Source organism: Carcharhinus amblyrhynchos, chromosome 5 (genome assembly GCF_965287045.1).
Source record: "Carcharhinus amblyrhynchos chromosome 5, sCarAmb.v2.hapA, whole genome shotgun sequence".
NCBI classification, from domain to species: Eukaryota; Metazoa; Chordata; class Chondrichthyes; order Carcharhiniformes; family Carcharhinidae; genus Carcharhinus; species Carcharhinus amblyrhynchos.
This window is the reverse complement of record NC_137328.1, coordinates 47,124,076-47,144,762: the sequence shown is the minus strand read 5'-3', so window position 1 is coordinate 47,144,762 and position 20,687 is coordinate 47,124,076. Positions and strand designations below refer to the sequence as shown.

General features: G+C 42.0%; 1 protein-coding gene across 1 annotated transcript in view; it reads right to left on the bottom strand.

The window, feature by feature from the left end:
- The window catches only part of slc27a6 (solute carrier family 27 member 6), a 78,226-nt gene that overhangs the window by 50,177 nt on the left and 7,362 nt on the right, over positions 1–20,687 (bottom strand). The window contains exon 2 of the mRNA XM_080188737.1: positions 3,229–3,438. Coding sequence (XP_080044863.1) covers positions 3,229–3,438 — 210 coding nt within the window. The remainder of the gene's footprint in view (positions 1–3,228; positions 3,439–20,687) is intronic.

Sequence of the window (20,687 nt, the reverse complement as noted above, 5' to 3'; positions counted from 1 at the left end):
GCTGCCTAACTCAGAATCCACTTGCCCTCCCCTCAACCCCCAATCCTAACCTCCAGCTCAAAGCATTCCCCAAATCACCAATTCATTCCCTTCACTGATACCATTTAACTCTTAACAACATAAGAAGTAGGAGCAGGAATAGGCCATCTAGCCCTTCGAGCCTGCCCCGCCATTCAATAAGATCATGGTTGATCTGAAATGGATCAGTTCCACTTCCCCACTTTCTCCCCATAACCCTTAATTCCCTTGTCTGTCAAAAACCTATCTACCCGTGACTTAAATATATTTAGCGAGGTAGCCCCCACCACTTCAATGGGCAGAGAATTCCAGAGATTCACCACCCTTTGAATGAAGAAGTTCCTCCTCAACTCTGATCTAAACTGCGCCCCCCCCCCCCCCCCCCCCCCGGCCCCTTATCTTGAGGCTGTGCCCTCTAGTCCTGCTATCCTTTCTAAGCGGGAAGAATCTCTCTACCTCTACTCTAACTATCCCCGTCATTATCTTATACGTCTGTATAAGATCCCCCCTCAGCCTTCTAAACTCCAACGAGTACAAACCCAGTCTATTTAGTCTCTCTTCATAGGCCAACCCCCTCATCTCCGGTATCAGCCTAGTGAACCTCCTCTGCACTCCCTCCAAGGCCAATATATCCTTGCGCAAGTGTGGTGACCAAAACTGCACACAGTACTCCAGCTGTGGCCTCACCAGTGCCCTGTACAGTTGCAGCAAGACCTCCCTACTTTTATATTCTATCCCCCTCGCTATAAAGGCCAGCATCCCATTCGCCTTCTTGATCACCTGCTGCACCTGCAGACTGGGTTTTTGCTACTCGTGCACAAGGACCACCAGGTGCCTCTGCACTTTAGCATGCTGCAGCTTTTCACCTTTTAAATAGAAATCCCTCCTACTATTATTTCTGTCAAAGTGGATAACCTCACACTTGCTAACATTATACTCCATCTGCCAGGTCCTCGCCCACTTGCTCAGCTTATCCAGGTCTCGCTGCAGACTTTCCACACCCTCCACACAATTTGCTTTTCCACTCATCTTCATGTCATCAGCAAATTTTGTCACCTTACACTCAGCCCCCTCCTCCAGATCATCTATATAAATGGTAAATAGTTGAGGCCCTTGTCTTGCTAGTCCTTACAGGATCGAGGCCACCAGCCAGGGCAATAAGGAAGATGAAGTCAACATATGCATTTTATCATATGGGAAAAATGAACAGTAAATTAACAAGCTAACTGTGTTAAAAAGCAACATCCTTACCATTACAAAAAAGCAGTGGTGTACCATCTACAAGATGCACTGCAGCAACTCACCAAGGCTCCTTTGTCAGCACCTTCCAAACTCATGACCACGACCACCATGAGGATGAGGGTAGCAGATGTATGGAAACACCACTACTTCAAATTTCCCTTCCAAGTCACATATCATCCTGACTTGCAATCATATCATCATTCCTTCACTGTCACTGAGTCAAAATCTGCAACTCAAAACAGGGTGTACCTACACTACATGGACTGCAGCAATTCAAGAAGGCAGATCACAATCACCTTTACAATAGCATTAGGACAGGTAATAAATGCAGGCCTGGCCAGTGACAGTCACATTCTGTAAACAAACAAATAATTTTTAAAAATTGTGCAATTACAATTCCTTTGGATTACTTCTACGTAGCACAACCCCTACGGCTTCAGCATGAATAGATGCACGGTATATATGTTATGGCTCTGACTGCTCAAATGTTGATGGTCCAATGTTCTCTAGATCTTGGAGATCATGAGGGTCTTTCCATAGAAATGCTACACCAGAATGTTGGCAGATTCAACCATCAGAATATATGGCAGACTGTGTGGCTCTGAATGAGACACAAGTTAGAACTGATCAAAAGTCACCATTAAGCACATTGCCTTGCTTCAGTGTTTGCCGACATCTAGGCATCATGATTGAGTGTTGTGGGGTATGTGGGTGTGTGGTATTTAATTCTGCCACTTCCGTCTATGCAAAAACTCGGTTTATCTCCAGTATCTCCTTCTCTGAAGCTGTCAATATAAAAATGGCTCCAGAGCCACATTCTGTCCACAGCCTTACCCCACTAATCTTGCTGACCTCTTCCAGCTTTAGCCCATGATGATGGAGGTGATTTCAGTGGAGCCGGATTAGCACAATCTGTGCTGGGCATCTGGCCCCGAGCGTCTCTCCCAGTGCCGGATTTCAGACACTGTTAGCTCCGCACTAAAGTTAGGAGCCAAGGTACTCCCTGACTCTTCCCAAGGAGCAAAATGCCAATGTCCAGGGGGCACCTTGGCACTGCCCATCAGGCAATACCAAGGGGGTGGGGCCTAATAGGGAGTGGCACCTGATGGGGGCAGAGCCTAATGGGGGGCGGGGGGGAATTGGTGGGGGTGGGGTACCCTGCTGCCAATCTGCACTTTGGATTGCAAGCAGAAGAAGGGAGGCTAGCAATCGGGGCTAGATTTGGGGAGGGGGGGTTGTGGTGGTGAGGGGAGGGGTGTGTCAGGACTTGGCAGTGCAGGATCGGGGGTTGTCAGCAATCTCGGCACTGACAACTCGCAGTGCGCAGTGGCCCACTCAGCTCTATGCTACCAAGCTCTCCAGTGGGAATAGGCTCCACCCAGTGATTTACACTGGCGCACACAGCAAAGCACACAGAGTGTGGGAGATTCTTCTCTGAATTCACACTGAAAAAAACCAGCGTGAGTTACTCCAGTTTTCACACAAATTCAACATTTGGAATTTTTTTGGGAGAATCCCAGGCAATACCTTCACTGCATTTCCCACCACCAATCCTCCCATGCCTTTCATCACAACTGTAGTGGAAGAACCTTAAACCACCTTTGTCTTCTCTGGAATTTTCTCCCTACATCTCTCCACTTTTCCTTAGCCAGAATTGAGAAGCTTTTCTTTTTGCTCAAACAATTTGTTAACCTTCCCAATTTCTTGATTCGTGATTTAGTTTCTAGTCCCTTAATCCTTTCCACTGATCTTTGTCTTCTCTTGAAAATTTCTTGGGGCATTTTGTTTCAGACAAAGGTGCTTTACAAGTGCAAGTTATTGTACTGTAATGTTGGAACAGGATACATCGTTTCTTTACATTCTTCAAATAAAGTTATCTCTACAGAACAAATAAGACCATAGGCCATAGAGCATAAGATGCAGGAGCAGAAGTAGGTCAAGGAAGAAATGAAACAGAATCCTGAATACCTGTTGTGCCTGAAGTGAATATATAGAGGAAAGTCGACTTTAAGTAGATTGTAGATTTCCACGGTCTCGGCACAGGGGTGTCTGGTGCTTCTTCTACTTTATCTGCTAGGGTATTCACCCCACTGACAGTACAACTTTTCCCCATAACCCAAAGAGATATATTATTCTCTTGGAGATTGGCAAGAATGTCCTCCACAACATCAACTAGATCTGCAAGTTATAAAAAAAAATTTATAAAGTTGAAAATCAGGCATCACAATATTTAAAGAACATTATTTATTTACAAAATAATAATTGTGCATAGGCAGCAAATTTAGAATTACAGAATAATATAACAGTGAAATAGGTCACTCAGCCCACCACATCTGTGCCAGCTCTTCAATAGAGCAATGGAACTTGTCTCATTTCTCAGTACTTTCCCATATCTCTGAAATATTTCTGTTTCAACAGATTATCTTTTGAAGACTTTTTTTTTCTAATTTGGTTTTGGAATAGGGGTGCTGTGGGCAAGGCCATCTGTAATTGCCCTTGAGAAGATAGTGATGAGTTGCCTTCTGAAATAGCTGCAAATCACATGGTGTAGATACACCAAAGAGAATTCCAGAATACGTCCCTCATGACAGTGAAGGAGCAAAGATATATATCCAAGTCAGAATGGTGTGTGACTTGAAGGGGACCTTGCACAGTCTGTTGCCCTTGTCATAACAGATGCTAGAGATTGTGCATTTGAAAGATGCGGTCAAAGGACTCTTGGTGAGTTGCTGTGGTGCACATTCAGATGGATCCACACTTCTGCCATTGTGGTTGTGGAGAAAGTGATGTTCAACTGGTGATGCGGTACAGATCAAGTGTTTTGTCTTGGATGGTGCTGAGATTCTTGAATACTGTTAGTGCTGTACTTCCATCATATACCTGACTTGTGCCTTGCAGATGGTGGACAGGCTTTGGGGAATTAAGAGGAGAGTTACTCATCACAGAATTCCCAGCCACTGACCTGCTCTGGTAGTCACAGTTATTTTAGGGATGGCCTAGTTTAGTTTCTAGTCAATGGTAATCCCCACAATGTTGATAATGGGAGATTCAACAATGGTAATGATAATGAACATCAAGAGGAGATGGTTATACTGTCTTTTGTAATCAAATGTTATTTACCAATTAATAGCCTAAGCCCAAATGTTGTCAAGGTCTTGCTGCATGTGCATAATATCTGAGGAGTTGCAAGTGATGCGGAACTCTTGTCCAACCATCTTCATTGCTCCACCATTATGACAGAAGTAGGGACATTTGCTGCTAGATAAAGACTCTGCCTTAAGAAATTCTTGCAATAATCTTGTTGGAATGGGCTGGGTGGCCTCCAACAACCAAAACTATCATCCTACATACTAAGTAAGGCCCAACCAGCTTACGGCTCCTCCCACCCCATTCCCAATTTCCTCTGGTTAATTTTGCTAGGGTTGCTTAATGCCATACTCGCAGTGTGAGGAACTTGCGAGTATTGGAAGCTACATACATTAAACATAGGGTCCTGTTCTTTGCACATGTATCAGCTAAAGAACCATTTGCTGGTTCATCCCTCAGGGCAATACCTTGACTGATCAAGCTATATTAAAACAATGCGTGGCTCAGTGTTTTGGAAGGATAGACAGAAAGAAAAAGGAGTGGTGTTGGATCAATGCTGTAGTGAGAAATTATATTGAAGAGAAAGATATAGAGTGAAATTTTCCAGCTGCGCTCACCCCAAAACCGAAAAATCCCACCCAAGGTAAACAGATTTTTTCCATGGACTGCCCCTGGCCTACTGCGATTCCCGTGGTGGGTGGAACACGAAAATTTGCCCCATAGAATCAGTCTGGATAGAAATAAGAAATTGTGAAGGCAAGAAGTCCTCAGTGGGAACAATCTATAGGTCTCCTAATAGTAGCTCCACAGTAAGACATAGTATAAGCCAGGAAATTTTGGGGGCTTATAAGAGAAAGATATGACAATAATCCTGGATGTTTTTAAATACATACAAACTGGATTAATTAAATCAGCAAGGATAGTCTTGAGGGAGAGTTCAGCGGGTGCATTGGAAATTGTCTTCTGGAACAAAATGTTGTCAAACCAGGGATTTAATTTTTTTTAAATTAAAGTTTATTTATTAATGTCACAAGCAGGCTTACATCAACACTGCAATGTATGGGGTTAATTAATGATCTTGTAGTAAAGGATTCTCTAGGGATGAATGATTGTTGCGTGCTTGAATTTCAAATTCAGTTCGAGGGCAATAAACCTGAATGTTCTGGTATTAAACCAAGGTAATTACATTGGCATGTGGACATATTAAGGGATAGCAGATTTAAAGCAGAGGTGACAAGGAATTATTTCAGTCAAAGGATCATGAAGCTGTGAAACTCACTACCCCAACAACAGTGGATGCTGGAGTACTAAATAAACTTAAGGAGGAGATAGATAGTGATTCCCCATTCGCGGACTGGACTGTCAGCTGCAGAGATAGTCGGCCAATGAAGACTCCCTGGGATGCCCATGAAAAACTCCTGGAGGGAGTAGACCTCTATGTGATGGGGGAACAGATGCAGAATTATTTGAAGCAATTAACACTTTCTCTGAAGTTTCTCCACTCACAGGTAAAACAGGCACATCTCCCAGAGACAGCAGGGACAGCCAGCTCCTGCTATCCATTGTCAAACTAGGAGATTATGTACTGGTGAAGAACTGGGATAGAAAGAAATTAGGAGCGGATCTTGTCAATTACTACTGACCACAACGACTTCTGTCAAGCTTGAAGGACGTTCAAGTTGAATACATTCATCCAATTACAAGAAGATTGTCTCCAACCCAGATACGAACACAGGATGAAGACGTTCATTATATTTTTCGGACTTTGTGGGCTATTTGGACTTAATGGACACATGGTAGTAAAAAAACGAGTTACCCAAAGACTGCATGCTAATATCTATTTACATATGTCATGTATTTATGCTGAAAGAAGGAATATAAGCAAGTGTTGGATTTGTAGCTACATCCCCGTCCATTCGAGGGAAGTTATACCTCTCCAATCCCTCCCATTCCATATAGCAGAGACAGCTGAATGGATTCTATGTCAAAACCGAACAGGGATCAGGGGAGATATGATAAAATGGAAATCGGCTAGCTATGAAATGTCCAGGTTTTCAGCTTGGTACCAGCCAGTTTATAATCATACCTTGCTTCCACCCTCCCTTATTATCCCCTCAAATGATGTGTGAGGTTCCCTATGTTTTAGTAAATCAGCGAAAGGAAAGTTGATGGGGCAAAATAGATGCAACCTTACAGCTGAGTGGCAAGGACCAGTAGCAAATCTATCTAGCAAGGGTATGTTTGTTCTTGGTTGGTCCAAAGTATGGAATATAACCTCTAATAACTCGTGGGCACATACTTCCCCAACACCCTGGATGACATTGGCTGATGATTTTACAGCTTGTAATGGAACAATTGACAAAAGTAACAGCAGCAGAAGCCAGGACAACTGGACAGGCACTGGCCAAGGTCTTGGCTGAGCTGGTGGCTGTCCGGACCATGGCATTACAAAATCGATTGGCTTTGATTTATCTGTTAGCCTCGCAGGGAGGAATGTGCGCCATTGTAGGTCAGGAATGCTGTACTTATATCCCAGATGCCTCTGAAAATATCACCAACCTGGCCGAACATACTAAGTAACAGGCTGCTCAAATTCAAAAGATTGGTCGTGACTTTCGTGATTATGACCCACCGGGTTGACTGGGATGGCTGGGTCATAGATTATTTAATTGGATCTTTAAGGCCTGCATACTATTGCTACTAGGGGTAGGATTGCTTGGTTGCTGTGTAAATGCATTTTTAATCGAGTCATAGATATACCTATTTAATTGGTTGTCATGATATGACAAAAGGAGGGGATGTGAAGTTGTATGAATGAAATAGTGGCATGATGGGAAAATTGGTCAGGTATTTGGTACAAAATAAGGAACACTGACTCCGCATAACCTAAGACATGAATAAGACCGAGACGGTCAAGAACTGATAAGGCTGATTCTACATGACTTTGTGATGTATGAGTAAGACAAGATAAGGTCAGAAATGACAAAGTCATTGGCCTTTTTCTGTTCTATCAAAAGGACAAGATAATGATATTATTGATGAGATAAAAAGAGGTCTCGGAAGTCACCGGGTTATAACACAATTAATGATGTTGCTGTCGTTTGTATTACTAATCGAATTCCTGAAGTCATGTAAACTGATCAGAAAAAGGTACAACTATTGAATTGATTCTTGGAGTAAGGGCGGACTTGAGAGCAGAATTAGCAAGTCGTAACGACAGCTCTCTGAACTCAAGTTTTTGCCAATACTGCATGCAGTCTTTCGGAAATAATGATAAGTTGATCTGTTGGAAAGAATTTTGTTGAGTCTCTCTACCACGGTCAAGAAGCAAGAAAAATTTCCACTTCAACAATACCATAGTGGGTCAGACCTCAAACAATGACGAGACAGAGTACAGGAATGAGATATAGAATCTGGTGAACTGGTGCAGCAACAATAATCTCTCCCTCAATGTCAACAAAATGAAGGAGATTGTAGTCGACTTCAGGAAATGTAGAGGAGAACATGCCCGTCTACATCAACGGGGACGAAGTGGAAAGGGTCGAGAGCTTCAAGTTTTTAGGTGTCCAGATTACCAACAACCTGTCCTGGTTCCCCCCATGCTGACACTATATTGAGAAACCCCACCAGCGCCTCTACTTTCCCAGAAAACTAAGCAAATTTGGCATGTCAGCTACGACTCTCACCAACCTATACAGATGCACCATAGAAAGCATTCTTTCTGGTTGTATCACAGCTTGGTATGGTCCTGCTCTGCCCAAGACCGCAAGAGACTACAAAAGGTTGTGAATGTAGCACAATCCATCATGCAAACCAGCCTCCCATCCGTCGACTCTGTCTACACTTCCTGCTGCCTCAGCATTCTCCCTTCCACCTTCTTCCATCGGGAAATAGATATAAGTGTCTGAGGTCACATACCAACTGACTCAAGAACAGTTTCTTCCCTGCTACCAACAGACTTTTGAATGGACCTTCCTTGTATTAAGTTGATCTTTCTCTACACTCTAGCTGTGACTGTAACACTTCATTCTGCATTCTCTCGTTTCTTTCTCTGTGAACGGTATGCTCTGTCTGTAAGAAACAATACTTTTCACTGTATGCTAATACATGTGACAATAATAAATCAAATCAAATGATTGTTAACCTGCCATCCCACCTTCAAAGGTTTATGCATAATGTAGCCCTCCACCAGTTAACTATTTTTACACTGACGTGTAGATGTCCCCAGTTATTAATTCTATGTAATTCTTAATTTTTCTGTAATTCCTCCTCAGGGTGGCACAATGGTTAGCACTGATGCCCCACAGTGCCAGGTACCTGGGTTCGATTCCCTGCTTGAGTCACTGTCTGTGAAGAGTCTGCACGTTCTCCCCCTGGGTTTCCTCTGGGTGCTCCAGCTTCTTCCCACATGCCCAAAAGATGTGCCGGTTGGTACACTGGCCATGCTAAATTTTCCCTCAGGGTACCTGAACAGGCGCTGTAGTCAGCGACTAGGGGATTTTCAAATTAAAGTGTTGATGTAACCCTACCGATGACATGAATAAATAAACTTTAAACTTAAAAATTTGCCCACTATTTAGGTGTCCTATAGGATACAACAGTTGTGCAATAATTCCTCTAGTGTACCTTATTTCTAACTTTCAGTCTTTGACTCTTCAACTGCATTACCTTTTTAAACTACTCTAATAGTTTTTTTCTGACTGCCACACTTTTTTTAAGTTTGCTATCTTTCCTGAATACTTTATATCCAGGTCATTAAGTTCCCAATCTGCCCCTTATTATTGTAGATATTCCACTTGCTGCGTAAAGCTGCTCCCAATGGCTCAATTGATTTTTTAATCACGAAATCAAGAATTCTCATGGAACAAAGTCCATTCCAATAGCAAGGTAGCAGAGTTAGGTATGAGTTACAGTCAATACCTGCACTGAGAAGGTCAAAGAGAGGTGCACAGTAATTTTCCAAGACCTGATTTAGTGTCCGATTGCAAACCCATCAGCTTTTGAACAGAAAGGTAAGAAGTACATAGATTTGTTTGGATGATACACACCTGATATCAATTTGCCCTCGACAGCACCCACCCCTTCACGTGCATACTTGTTTAAGGTGAAAAAAGATGAATTTTGTGATTTCAGTCAAGAGTACCAGTGCTAAAGAAAGGGAGTTGCCCATTTTTTAACCCAATTATCACTTTGGAAATCACTCAAAATTACAAGCGGCATGAAAAAATGGTTTTCCTTGACTTCTCCAATAATGTACCTCACTTCTAACTTAGAAGAGCACATTTTACTGCACAAATATTACAGCATGACTTAATTTTATGTCTGCACCAGTGTGTTTGTTTGAAACAGTTTTTATATTGTGACAGGCTTGGTGGCTCCCAATGTGAGTGTCGTGCAACCACAATCAACCCTGAAGTAAAGCCAAGTAGTTGACGATTCAATAAAACCAACTTCACATAGACCTGTTTTTTTGGATTATAAAAAAAAATCACCCACCACGCCTCAGCCCATCACCCATCCCATTTTAATTTGTGAGCTCTACCTTTGTAAGGCCCATCCCCCATCTGTCCAGATCTGGTCACACAGGAGGGCATTTAAACTGGTGTTTAAATAGTTTAATTGAGGAGAGGCTTTTGCTGTGGACGCCAAATGAATTGAATTTTAAAATCTCTATATCTTTGGGAAAGGGAAAGTTCATTGCTTTAAACAATACTTCATTCAATTCCAGATGGAGGGGAGGGAAATACAGAATTAAATCTCACGGTTCAGCAAAGAAAGAAACCAGCACACGAAACCAAACACTATTCACACATCAGACATCAAATACTTTGAACGATCTGTGGTGCTCTGTTGTATTAAGAACATAAGAAATAGGAGCAGGGATATGCTATTTAGCTCTTGCGTCTGTACTGTTTTGGTGACATGTAAATCTCTTTTTCTTCTGTGATTCAATCGTTTAATTGAGGCTTTAAGTATTCTGAGTTTTAAACAAAAACAAATTGCGCACTTACATGAAACCATTCCAAAGGCAAAAAGAAAACAAACTACGAAATAAAATTTGATTAAATACATTGCTGGTCCATCAGCAGCTAGATGTGGGAAAAATGAATATTCTAACTGCATATTTTTCCACTAAAATGAATGAAAGTTTCACACCCAAAAAATAACATATTTTCTTGCTATCACTGCTGATTGATCCACAATATAACTTAAATGCATTTTGTGGTTTTATTCCATTGCTGGGCAAACTAGTCGTATTACAGATATTTATTTCCTGATATAAACTTACCCTGTTTCCTTGTACAAACTTAAATTTGTGTACCAAGTAATAACTCTATTCACAATACAAACCTTTAAAAGAAGGTGATTATCAAATATTAAGCCAAGATAAATGAAGATCAAATCACTCATACAGGTTAGCTGAATACCAAAAGTAGACTTTGATACAAAACAGCTGTAATTTTTTTCTTAACTCATGTAATTTTTTGGGTGAGGTTTTTGCTGCTTATTCCTCATTCTCTCCTTTTCTTTCCCAAAGACACTGCTTATCCTTCCATATCTTACCCAAGTGGCTGCCTTTCGCATGTAGATGTTGACTTAATTTGTAATTAATTTGTAGATGTTGACTTAAAGATGTTGAGTAATTTAACTGTGCCAAACTCGATCCTGCACTTGACCAATCTCTGCATAAATCTACTCTTCCAATGAGATCATTGCACAGCTATGAATAGTAAGAAACCCTCCATGATATTTAGGAGTAAGAGATCAATTGTAATCCTGTCCAACCAGCTCCACTGACATCAGTTAACTCAGAACAGAGTGAAAATTGAACTCCAGGAGTTTCTATTCTACATAATTCAGTTCTGAAAATACGGTCACACGGGACTCGAAATGGGAACTCTATTTCTCTTTCCACAGATGCTGCCACACCTGCTGAGGTTTTCCAGCACTTTGATTTATCAGTAACCACGGACCTTGTTATACTCAATACACGTCTTGATTTGATTTGTTGTCACATGTATTAATATACAGTGAAAAGTATTGTTTCTTGCGCACTACACAGACAAAGCATACTGGGGGAGAGTGCAGAATGTAGTGTTACAGTCATTGCTAGAGAAAGATCAACATAATATCAAAACTTTACTGGCTGCAGGGAAGAAGCTGTTCTTCAGTCGGTTGTTACGTGTTCTCAAACATTAGTATCTTTTTCCCAAAGGAACAAGGTGGAAGAAAGAATGTCTGGGGCGCATGGTGTCCTTAATTATGCTGGCTGCTCTTCCATGGCAGTAGGAGGAGAAGACAGTGTCAATGGGCGGGAGGCTGTTTTGAGTGATGGGCTGGGCTTCATTCATGACCCTTTATCATTTCTTGCAGTCTTGGACAGAGCAGGAGCCATATCAAGCTCTGATACAACCACAAAGAATGCTTTCAATGGTGCATCTATAAAAGTTGAAGAGAGTCGTAGGTGACGTGCCAAATTTCCTTAGTCTTCTGAGAAAATAGTGGCATTGGTGGGCTTTCTTAAAGATAGTATCGGCATGGGGGAACTAGGACAGGTTGTTGACGATCTAGTTCCCGAGAAGGTTGAAGCTGTCAACCATTTCCACTTCGACTCCGATGACGCAGACAGGGGCATTTCCTCCACTACACTTCCTTAAGTCAATTAGTATCTTCTTCACTTTGTTGACTTTAAGAGAGAGGTTTTTGTCATCACATCAGTTCAACAGATTCGCTATCTTTTTCCTGTACTGTGTCTCGTCATTGTTTGAAATCTGATCCATTACGATGGTGTCATCAACAAACCTGAAAATTAAGTTGGAGGGGAATTTGGCCACACAGTCATAGGTGTATAAGGAATATAATGAAGGACTGAAGACACAGTCTCATGATCGCGGAGGAGGTGTTGTTGCCTATCCTTACAGATTAGGTTAGGAAGTTCAGGATCCAGTCGTAGAGGGAGGAACCGAGCCCCAGGCCACAGAGTTTGGAGACGAGTTTCGTAAGTATAATGGTGTTGAAGGCTCAACTGTAGTTGATAAATAGAAATCTCACAAAGATGTCTTTGTTGTCTAGGTTTTCCAGGGTTGAGTGCAGGATCAGGGAGATGGTGTCTGCTGTGGACCTGTTGCGGCAGTAGCGAACTGTAGTGGATCCAAGCAATCTGGGAAGCCAGAATTGATTCATACCTTGACTAAGCTTTTGAAGCACTTCATAATGATGGATGTCAGAGCTACCGGACATCTCATTTTGCAAAAGAATAAACAAAACCTTGAATCCACATTAACCCAATCCTTTAAAAGCTTTCCAGTATTTAGCAGCTGATGAAGAAGAAATGACTTGCTGCCTATGCTTGTGAGAATGTGCAAAATGTTATAGACCTGCATCAGATGTTGCTTTAGCTTTTACATAAAATTACTGCAGTATTTTGTTTAACAGGGGTCATATATATAAAAAAAATCACTAAAGACCGTTAGCATATTTGCTTGTTACTCTGGCAATGTTTTGTCCTTTATTTGGCAGCATATCCATGCAGCATTAATCGAAGAACAAATCTGCTGGAAGGACAACAACACTGAATTGTCTTTCGTTTACAGTCTGAAATGAGTAGAATTGAAACTAAGCAAAGCTTCCAAAGACTAGCAGCACTGTCATTCTATCGAGTTTGTACCAAGTTGTCAAGAGCATTACTGAAATCTATGGAAAAATATTCAATGCTTGAAAAGGCAGCATTTACTACAATAAATGAATAATAATTACAATTGCACACATACAATTTGGGAATGAAGCTGGCAGAGGCAGATGACATAATAGCAGGTTAATAGTTTTCTGAAAAAATGAATGCCACCTTTAACAAATGATATGTCCATTTTCGAGAAAAAAAAACACTTTTGGTTTAGACATCTCATTCAAATATTACACACACAAAATGCTGGAAAATCTCAGCAGGGCTGACAGCATTCGTGAAGAGAGAACAAAGCCATTGTTCTGAGTCAATTTCAGTTTCTTCCTGACTTGAAATGTTGGCTCTATTCTCGCTTCACAGATGCTGTCAGATCTGCTGAGATTTTCCAGCATCTTCTGGATTTATTTAGATTCCAGCATCTGCAGTATTTTGCTTTTAACTGTTCAAACATCACGTTTCTAATTCCCACATGAACATAATATTTTTCAGGTAACAAAAGCAGAACATATACTTATATCAGTGGAAACTTAGTCAGAAGAAAATAAACAGATTAATTGTATATTAAACATATTACTTTTTGTTGAATACAAAATGGTTGATTTGTTTGCCTATGATCACTCCATTTCAAAGTCAATAATGGTGTGAAGCACTTTAAAATATTTTGTTGTATTAAATATTTTAAACAATTATAAATATAACACCATGCTTTAGGGCACAGAAAGTTCTTCAGGGACTATAGCAGCACCCTATACTGGACTTAATTTTATTTTGAATTGCCAAATAGCATATGTTAATTCTATTTAGAAACCTCTAACATCAAAATCAAATAAAGGTAATCAGAGAGTGACCTGGTTAAACTGAACTCGCACGCTTTTTTTAAAAACTTCTGATGACCATTCTAGACGCAATTAAACCACAGTGAAATCTGTAGGGTCATTAATTTGTGACTGGGTAGGTGAGATTTTCCTCTTTGTTCCATTAGCTCCCCAGGCTTTTAGTTATGATTTGGGAATTATAGCCCATTACCACAGCAGGAAATTGTTAGAGAAAGGGCCATTAACAGAACAAAACCTATCAGAAATGAGAAGCTTTATTTTTTTTCCCTTGTCCACATTGTGCTTGCTGGTGGCGGGAGGTAACATGCTGCTTGTTGGCAGCGGGATCTTATAGTCCCACTGTTGTCAATGAGGTTTCCCAATGAATGCACCCCTCACTGCTGAGAAACCCATGGTGGGGATGCACCATTGGCAGGACCATAAGATTGCTCCTATGTAAATACTAGCAAGATTTTGATGGTTATATTCAAGTAGCAATGAAGGTGCCCGGAGACAAGTTGAACTAATACATGGCTAGATTAAGTTTATGTACAAATGATACAAGCATAAACAAAATGTGTAAAAATAACATCTGGCAATTTAAAAACTATAAACAAATTTCAAAGAAAAAAACAGAGCTATAAGTATCACAACAATTATGAATGGGGAATTTAATGTGGAGACTAATGTAAATTAAAACAGAAATAGATAACTTTTTAAAAAAGGATTTCGGGACAAGGTGCATAAATGAAATTAGAATGTATTACTTCATTTGCGGAACCTCCACACGGGCAATGAAATAATGCCCTCCTTCAGGGCTGTAATTTGTGTCTTTTACTTGACATTATAATCTAGGACGCATTGGCTGAAAGGCTGGTGGAAGCATATAGTAACTTACAAGTGAGTCAAATATATACTTGAAAAGTAAAGATTTACTGGTTTGGGGAGAGAGCAAGGAATTGAAATTAATTGGATAGATTTTTTAAAACAGTACAGTCAAGGGAGATTGAATAATCCTTCTTTGAGCTGCAAATTTCTATGATTCTAGATCAGTGGGCAAGGTTCTCCAATCTTGTAAGTTGGAAAATGGGAATCCCAATGTGCTGCAGAATGGGGAGTCAGCCAAAAATTGGGATACCCACAGCCAGCAGCAACCAATAGTTATGCAAATCCACTAATTACAATTAGCAGGTTTGACGGTCCATTCACCAGCTCTCTGCCATGCACCCGCCACCCAGCAGGAGCGGCACCAGGAGGGCTTTGGTGTTGCTAATCACAAGAAAGGATGTGGCGTGCTGGACCCTGAGAGTCCAGGAGAGCATCATCAACCCCTCATAAAAGAGGGGCATCCTCGTCCCCTTCCCTCCCCTCCCTTATTATTCAATTCACAGATCACCCATCCCACACCACACAGGCATGACATAACCGGTCCTCCGCACACCTTCCCTCAGCCCCCCGCCCCCACCCAACCAATAAATGAATGAACAAACTTAGAGGAGATGCTGAAGAGATCTTAAGAGGTTGGAGTTTGCCTCAAGAAAATGTACTTTGCATGTGACTGAGGCAACCTAGCTGAAGTATCTCATAGGTGCAAAAGGATCACACCCTATGGAAGACAAGATCAATGCAATAAAAGAGGCACCGGCCCCCAAAAACACTCAAGTCGTTTTTGGGAATGGCAAATTACTATGGGTGTTTTTTTTAACCAAACTTATCAACATTATTGGCCCGCTTGTATATTTTGAAGAAACACCAGCGTTGGTCTTAGAAGACTCCACAGGAAAAAGTCTTTAACAGAGTAAAACAATTATTCCATTCTTCGAACTTGATAGTACATTTTGACCCATCTACGGAGCTAGTGTTGACCTGCGATACCTCTCCATTAGGCGTTGGTGCGGTGTTGACCCATGGGATGCACGACAGAGCTGACAGTATGTCTCAAGAACTCTATCAGAGGTCAAAAAAGGCTACTCACAAATTGAGAAAAAAAGGTTATCAATAGGTGTCAAGAAATTTCACCAGTATGTATATGGTAAACACCATCATTTCTGATCACAAGCCGCCCTTGGGTCTTTCTAAAGACAAGGCTATTCTGTCAATTGCATTGGCAAGAATTCAACATTGGGTGTTAATTCTGTCTGCCTACGAATATACTTGTGAATGTGGATGCACCTAGCCCCCTGCCTTTACAGGAAAGTTTACAGCTGCTCAGTATCATAGAAAATTGTCATATGGTTTAATTTTTTGGACACTTTGCCAGTCTAAGCAAAGCGATCAGGTACTGGATCAGTTAAGATCCACCTCTGTCCAAAGTGAGACACAATACTTACAGGCTGGCCAATGGTCCAGTTTCTGAAGAAGTGAAAACATTTGTTACCAGTAAGAATAAATTGAATTACCAGAATGGCATCATACTCAGGAAAGCAAGGAAAGTTGTCGTCCCTGTGCTGCTAATGGAATTACACAATGCTCATCTGGGCATCCCAAAGATGAAGATACTCGCCACAAGTTATGAGTGGTGGCCTGGTAATGGTGCCAACCATCAAGAGTCCAGACAAACACTGTGAACAGTGCCAATTGCAACAAAAGTTGCCTGCTGCAGCCCACTGCACCCTTGGGAATGTCCTGGCAGACAATGGGTATGAGTTTTGATGCATACTCTAACAGAATGGACACTTTTGAGGTGAAATTACCTACATTACGTGCTACCATAGAAAGGTTACACCAATGTTTGTCCACCAACATTGGTGGACAATGGAACAGTGTCCATGAGTCCTCAAGATAAAGGGGGGGGCAGTTTAGAACGGAGTTGAGGAAGAACTTCTTCACTCAAAGGGTGGTGAATCTCTGGAATTCTCTGCCCGTTGAAGTGGTGGAGGCTGCCTCGCTAAATATATTTAAGACGCGGGTTGATAGGTTTTTGATAGGCAAGGGGATTAAGGGTTATGGGGAGAGGGCGGGAAAGTGGAACTAAGCCACGACAGATCAGCCATGATCTTATTGAGTGGCGGGGCAGGCTCGAAGGGCTAGATGGCCTACTCCTGCTCCTATTTCTTAAGTGTTGAATTTCAAAACTTCACCACACTCAATAGTATAAAGCACATTAGAACTGGACCTTACCACCCAGCATCCAACGGACTAGCTGATTGAGCTATCTAAACTTTTAAGTCTGACCTAAAAGCAGTCAGGGGGAACCCTCGAGAGCATAATCTCAGGCTTCCTTCTTGGCTACTGGAACACTCCACATGCAACAACAGGAGTCCCACCAGCAGAGTCGTTAATGAGCTGTCATCTCAGAATGAGACTGAGCTCTTGTTCAAATATGCCAGGGAGGTAGAGGTCAACCAAAACTGTCAGAAGACAAGACCTGATTCATGTCAGTCAAAATAGTCATTTAAGGTGGATGATATTGCGTTTGTGAGGAATTTTGGTCGTGGGTCAAGTTAGGTCCCTGGAACTGTTGTCTTTCAATCTGGGCCCTTTCTTATCAAATGGACATAGAAGAATCATTTGAAAACACATAAATCCTTTGAGAAAAAGAGAGAGATGCCCCAGCAGCCAGTTTTCCCATCAGGAAATGTTGCCAAGGGGTAATTAACCATGGCCAATCAACCTAACCCACACATCTTTGGAGTGTGGGAGGAAACCCACACAGATACAAGAAGGAAGAGCAAACTCCACATAGTCACCCGAGGCTGGAATTGAACCCAGTCCCTGCTGCTGTGAGGCAGCAGTGCTAACCACCATGCCACCATGCTGCTGCGCTCCCCACCCCCACACCCCACACATATGTATACAAAGACCTCACCCAGCAGAAATGACAGTGCAAAACATGCTCCCTGCGTTTGTTTGGACAAAGCGTCAGAAGATTTGGAGAGAAAATCTGCTTGTTCCTCTGGGGAGAAACATGCTGGTTTTCAGCCAGAATCTAACACTGCCATTTTTTGGGAACTTGTAAAGATATTGCTGATTTGGCAAAGCACAAATCATCTTCTTGTTCTTGTACTGAGATCTTTCCAATCTTTTGTTTCTAGTTTTAATAAATATTTTATTTTCTATGTTAAAAATTCATCAGCACTCCTATGAATGTGTTCAGAAACTTTTCTCCACGGTTTCTAAAACTAACAAAGTTAGGATCTACTAAGTCGAGTTAAATCTAGGATCTAAGTTGTCCAATGTTAGCATAAGCTGTACAAAAATATACATTTCTCTACAAACATGTCAAAGAAAGTAAGAGATATAAATTTCTAAATCACGTGAAGAAGGAGGAAACTATTCATCCCCTCAAGCCTGCTCTGCCTTTTAGTTACATCAAGGTTGATTTGAATCCTAAGTCCATCTACTGCCTTACTTCTGAAACTTTTAGTACTCTGGACTAATAAAAATGTATTGATTGCGTTTTGAAAATTTCAATTAAATCAAGTCTCAAAAGCTTTCTGGGAAATAAAGGCCACAATTCTTCCAAAAGTGCTGAATTGGCGGGAAAAGTGTTCTAAATCCCAACTTATCTCTCTGACAGCTCTGGAACTCTGTGCATGCACAGTGGCTACGATCTGTCAGTCTCCCCATTTGCTGGCCAGCTTGATCGCTGGCGAACCTGGGACCCCCTGCAATGCTGCCCCTCTAGCATGCCCCCCACCCCCCACAGCCCAATTGCAGTCCCCACAACAATTCCCTGGCTAGCCCTGATCCCCACCCCATCTCAGAGCAGTCCAGTGTCCAGCCCAGACCCCCAGCAGTGGTGATTCCCCCTAGCCCCCTTCACCCTGGCAGACCCTCCCCCCTGGGGTCAGATCCCCCCCTCCCCAGCTCACCCCAGTTGCTGGCCTCCCTCCAATCCATTTACCATGCAGAGTGGCAGCAGAACCCCCCACCTCCATTGATTGCCCCTAGGCCCCACCCACAATAGACCCTGCCCCCTTGGCACTGCCCAATGCCTGATGGGCAATGCCAAGGTGCCCCCTGGGCATGAATATTTCACTCCTTGAGCAGTGCCAGGGGCGTAGGCTGACACTGCTGAGGTGCCCATGCCCAGGGGGCACCACCACCCCCACCGCCCCTGAAGGACCCCGATTGCCCCCTTCATTCCAGCAGGATCACCAGCTAGTTTCCCGAATGTGAGGATCTGGTGTAAACCCCACCGGAATGAAGTACTCTTAGCTGGGTGGGAGATTCAATCACGACCTGAAAGTTTCCGATAATGAACTGCTAAACATATTTAAAATCCATTTTAAAAAAGATTCAAATTACTTACCTGCCTTCCCGCCGGTTTCCAGCTCTTCGAGCTTGCTCCACCATTTAGTTTGATCATGGCTGATCATCAAATTCAATTTCCTGATTCCCCTCTTCCTCTCATAATCCCATCATCCCTTTAGCTCAAAGAGTTAGAAACCGGAAGTCGTCACTAGGGCGTCGACCGGTAGTTGTAGTTTTTTTCGGGTTTAAAAGCACTCACCACTGCGAATCGGCCTCATTGTTCCGTTGGAGCAGAGTCGAGAGGCAGCGATTTTTGTGCGAGTAAGGAGGCAGTAAAAAGGTGCGGTTTTTTTTCTGTTTATTTTGCTTAACTGTTTAATTCTAGTTTCAGTTGCGAGTTTTTTCGGCGTTTTTTTTTTAAAATTAGTTAGAAACCGGAAGTCGTCACTAGGGCGTCGACCGGTAGTTGTAGTTTTTTTCGGGTTTAAAAGCACTCACCACTGCGAATCGGCCTCATTGTTCCGTTGGAGCAGAGTCGAGAGGCAGCGATTTTTGTGCGAGTAAGGAGGCAGTAAAAAGGTGCGGTTTTTTTTCTGTTTATTTTGCTTAACTGTTTAATTCTAGTTTCAGTTGCGAGTTTTTTCGGCGTTTTTTTTTTAAAATTAGTTAGAAACCGGAAGTCGTCACTAGGGCGTCGACCGGTAGTTGTAGTTTTTTTCGGGTTTAAAAGCACTCACCACTGCGAATCGGCCTCATTGTTCCGTTGGAGCAGAGTCGAGAGGCAGCGATTTTTGTGCGAGTAAGGAGGCAGTAAAAAGGTGCGGTTTTTTTTCTGTTTATTTTGCTTAACTGTTTAATTCTAGTTTCAGTTGCGAGTTTTTTCGGCGTTTTTTTTTTAAAATTAGTTAGAAACCGGAAGTCGTCACTAGGGCGTCGACCGGTAGTTGTAGTTTTTTTCGGGTTTAAAAGCACTCACCACTGCGAATCGGCCTCATTGTTCCGTTGGAGCAGAGTCGAGAGGCAGCGATTTTTGTGCGAGTAAGGAGGCAGTAAAAAGGTGCGGTTTTTTTTCTGTTTATTTTGCTTAACTGTTTAATTCTAGTTTCAGTTGCGAGTTTTTTCGGCTTTTTTTTTTAAAATTAGTTAGAAACCGGAAGTCGTCACTAGGGCGTCGACCGGTAGTTGTAGTTTTTTTCGGGTTTAAAAGCACTCACCACTGCGAATCGGCCTCATTGTTCCGTTGGAGCAGAGTCGAGAGGCAGCGATTTTTGTGCGAGTAAGGAGGCAGTAAAAAGGTGCGGTTTTTTTTCTGTTTATTTTGCTTAACTGTTTAATTCTAGTTTCAGTTGCGAGTTTTTTCGGCGTTTTTTTTTTAAAATTAGTTAGAAACCGGAAGTCGTCACTAGGGCGTCGACCGGTAGTTGTAGTTTTTTTCGGGTTTAAAAGCACTCACCACTGCGAATCGGCCTCATTGTTCCGTTGGAGCAGAGTCGAGAGGCAGCGATTTTTGTGCGAGTAAGGAGGCAGTAAAAAGGTGCGGTTTTTTTTCTGTTTATTTTGCTTAACTGTTTAATTCTAGTTTCAGTTGCGAGTTTTTTCGGCGTTTTTTTTTTAAAATTAGTTAGAAACCGGAAGTCGTCACTAGG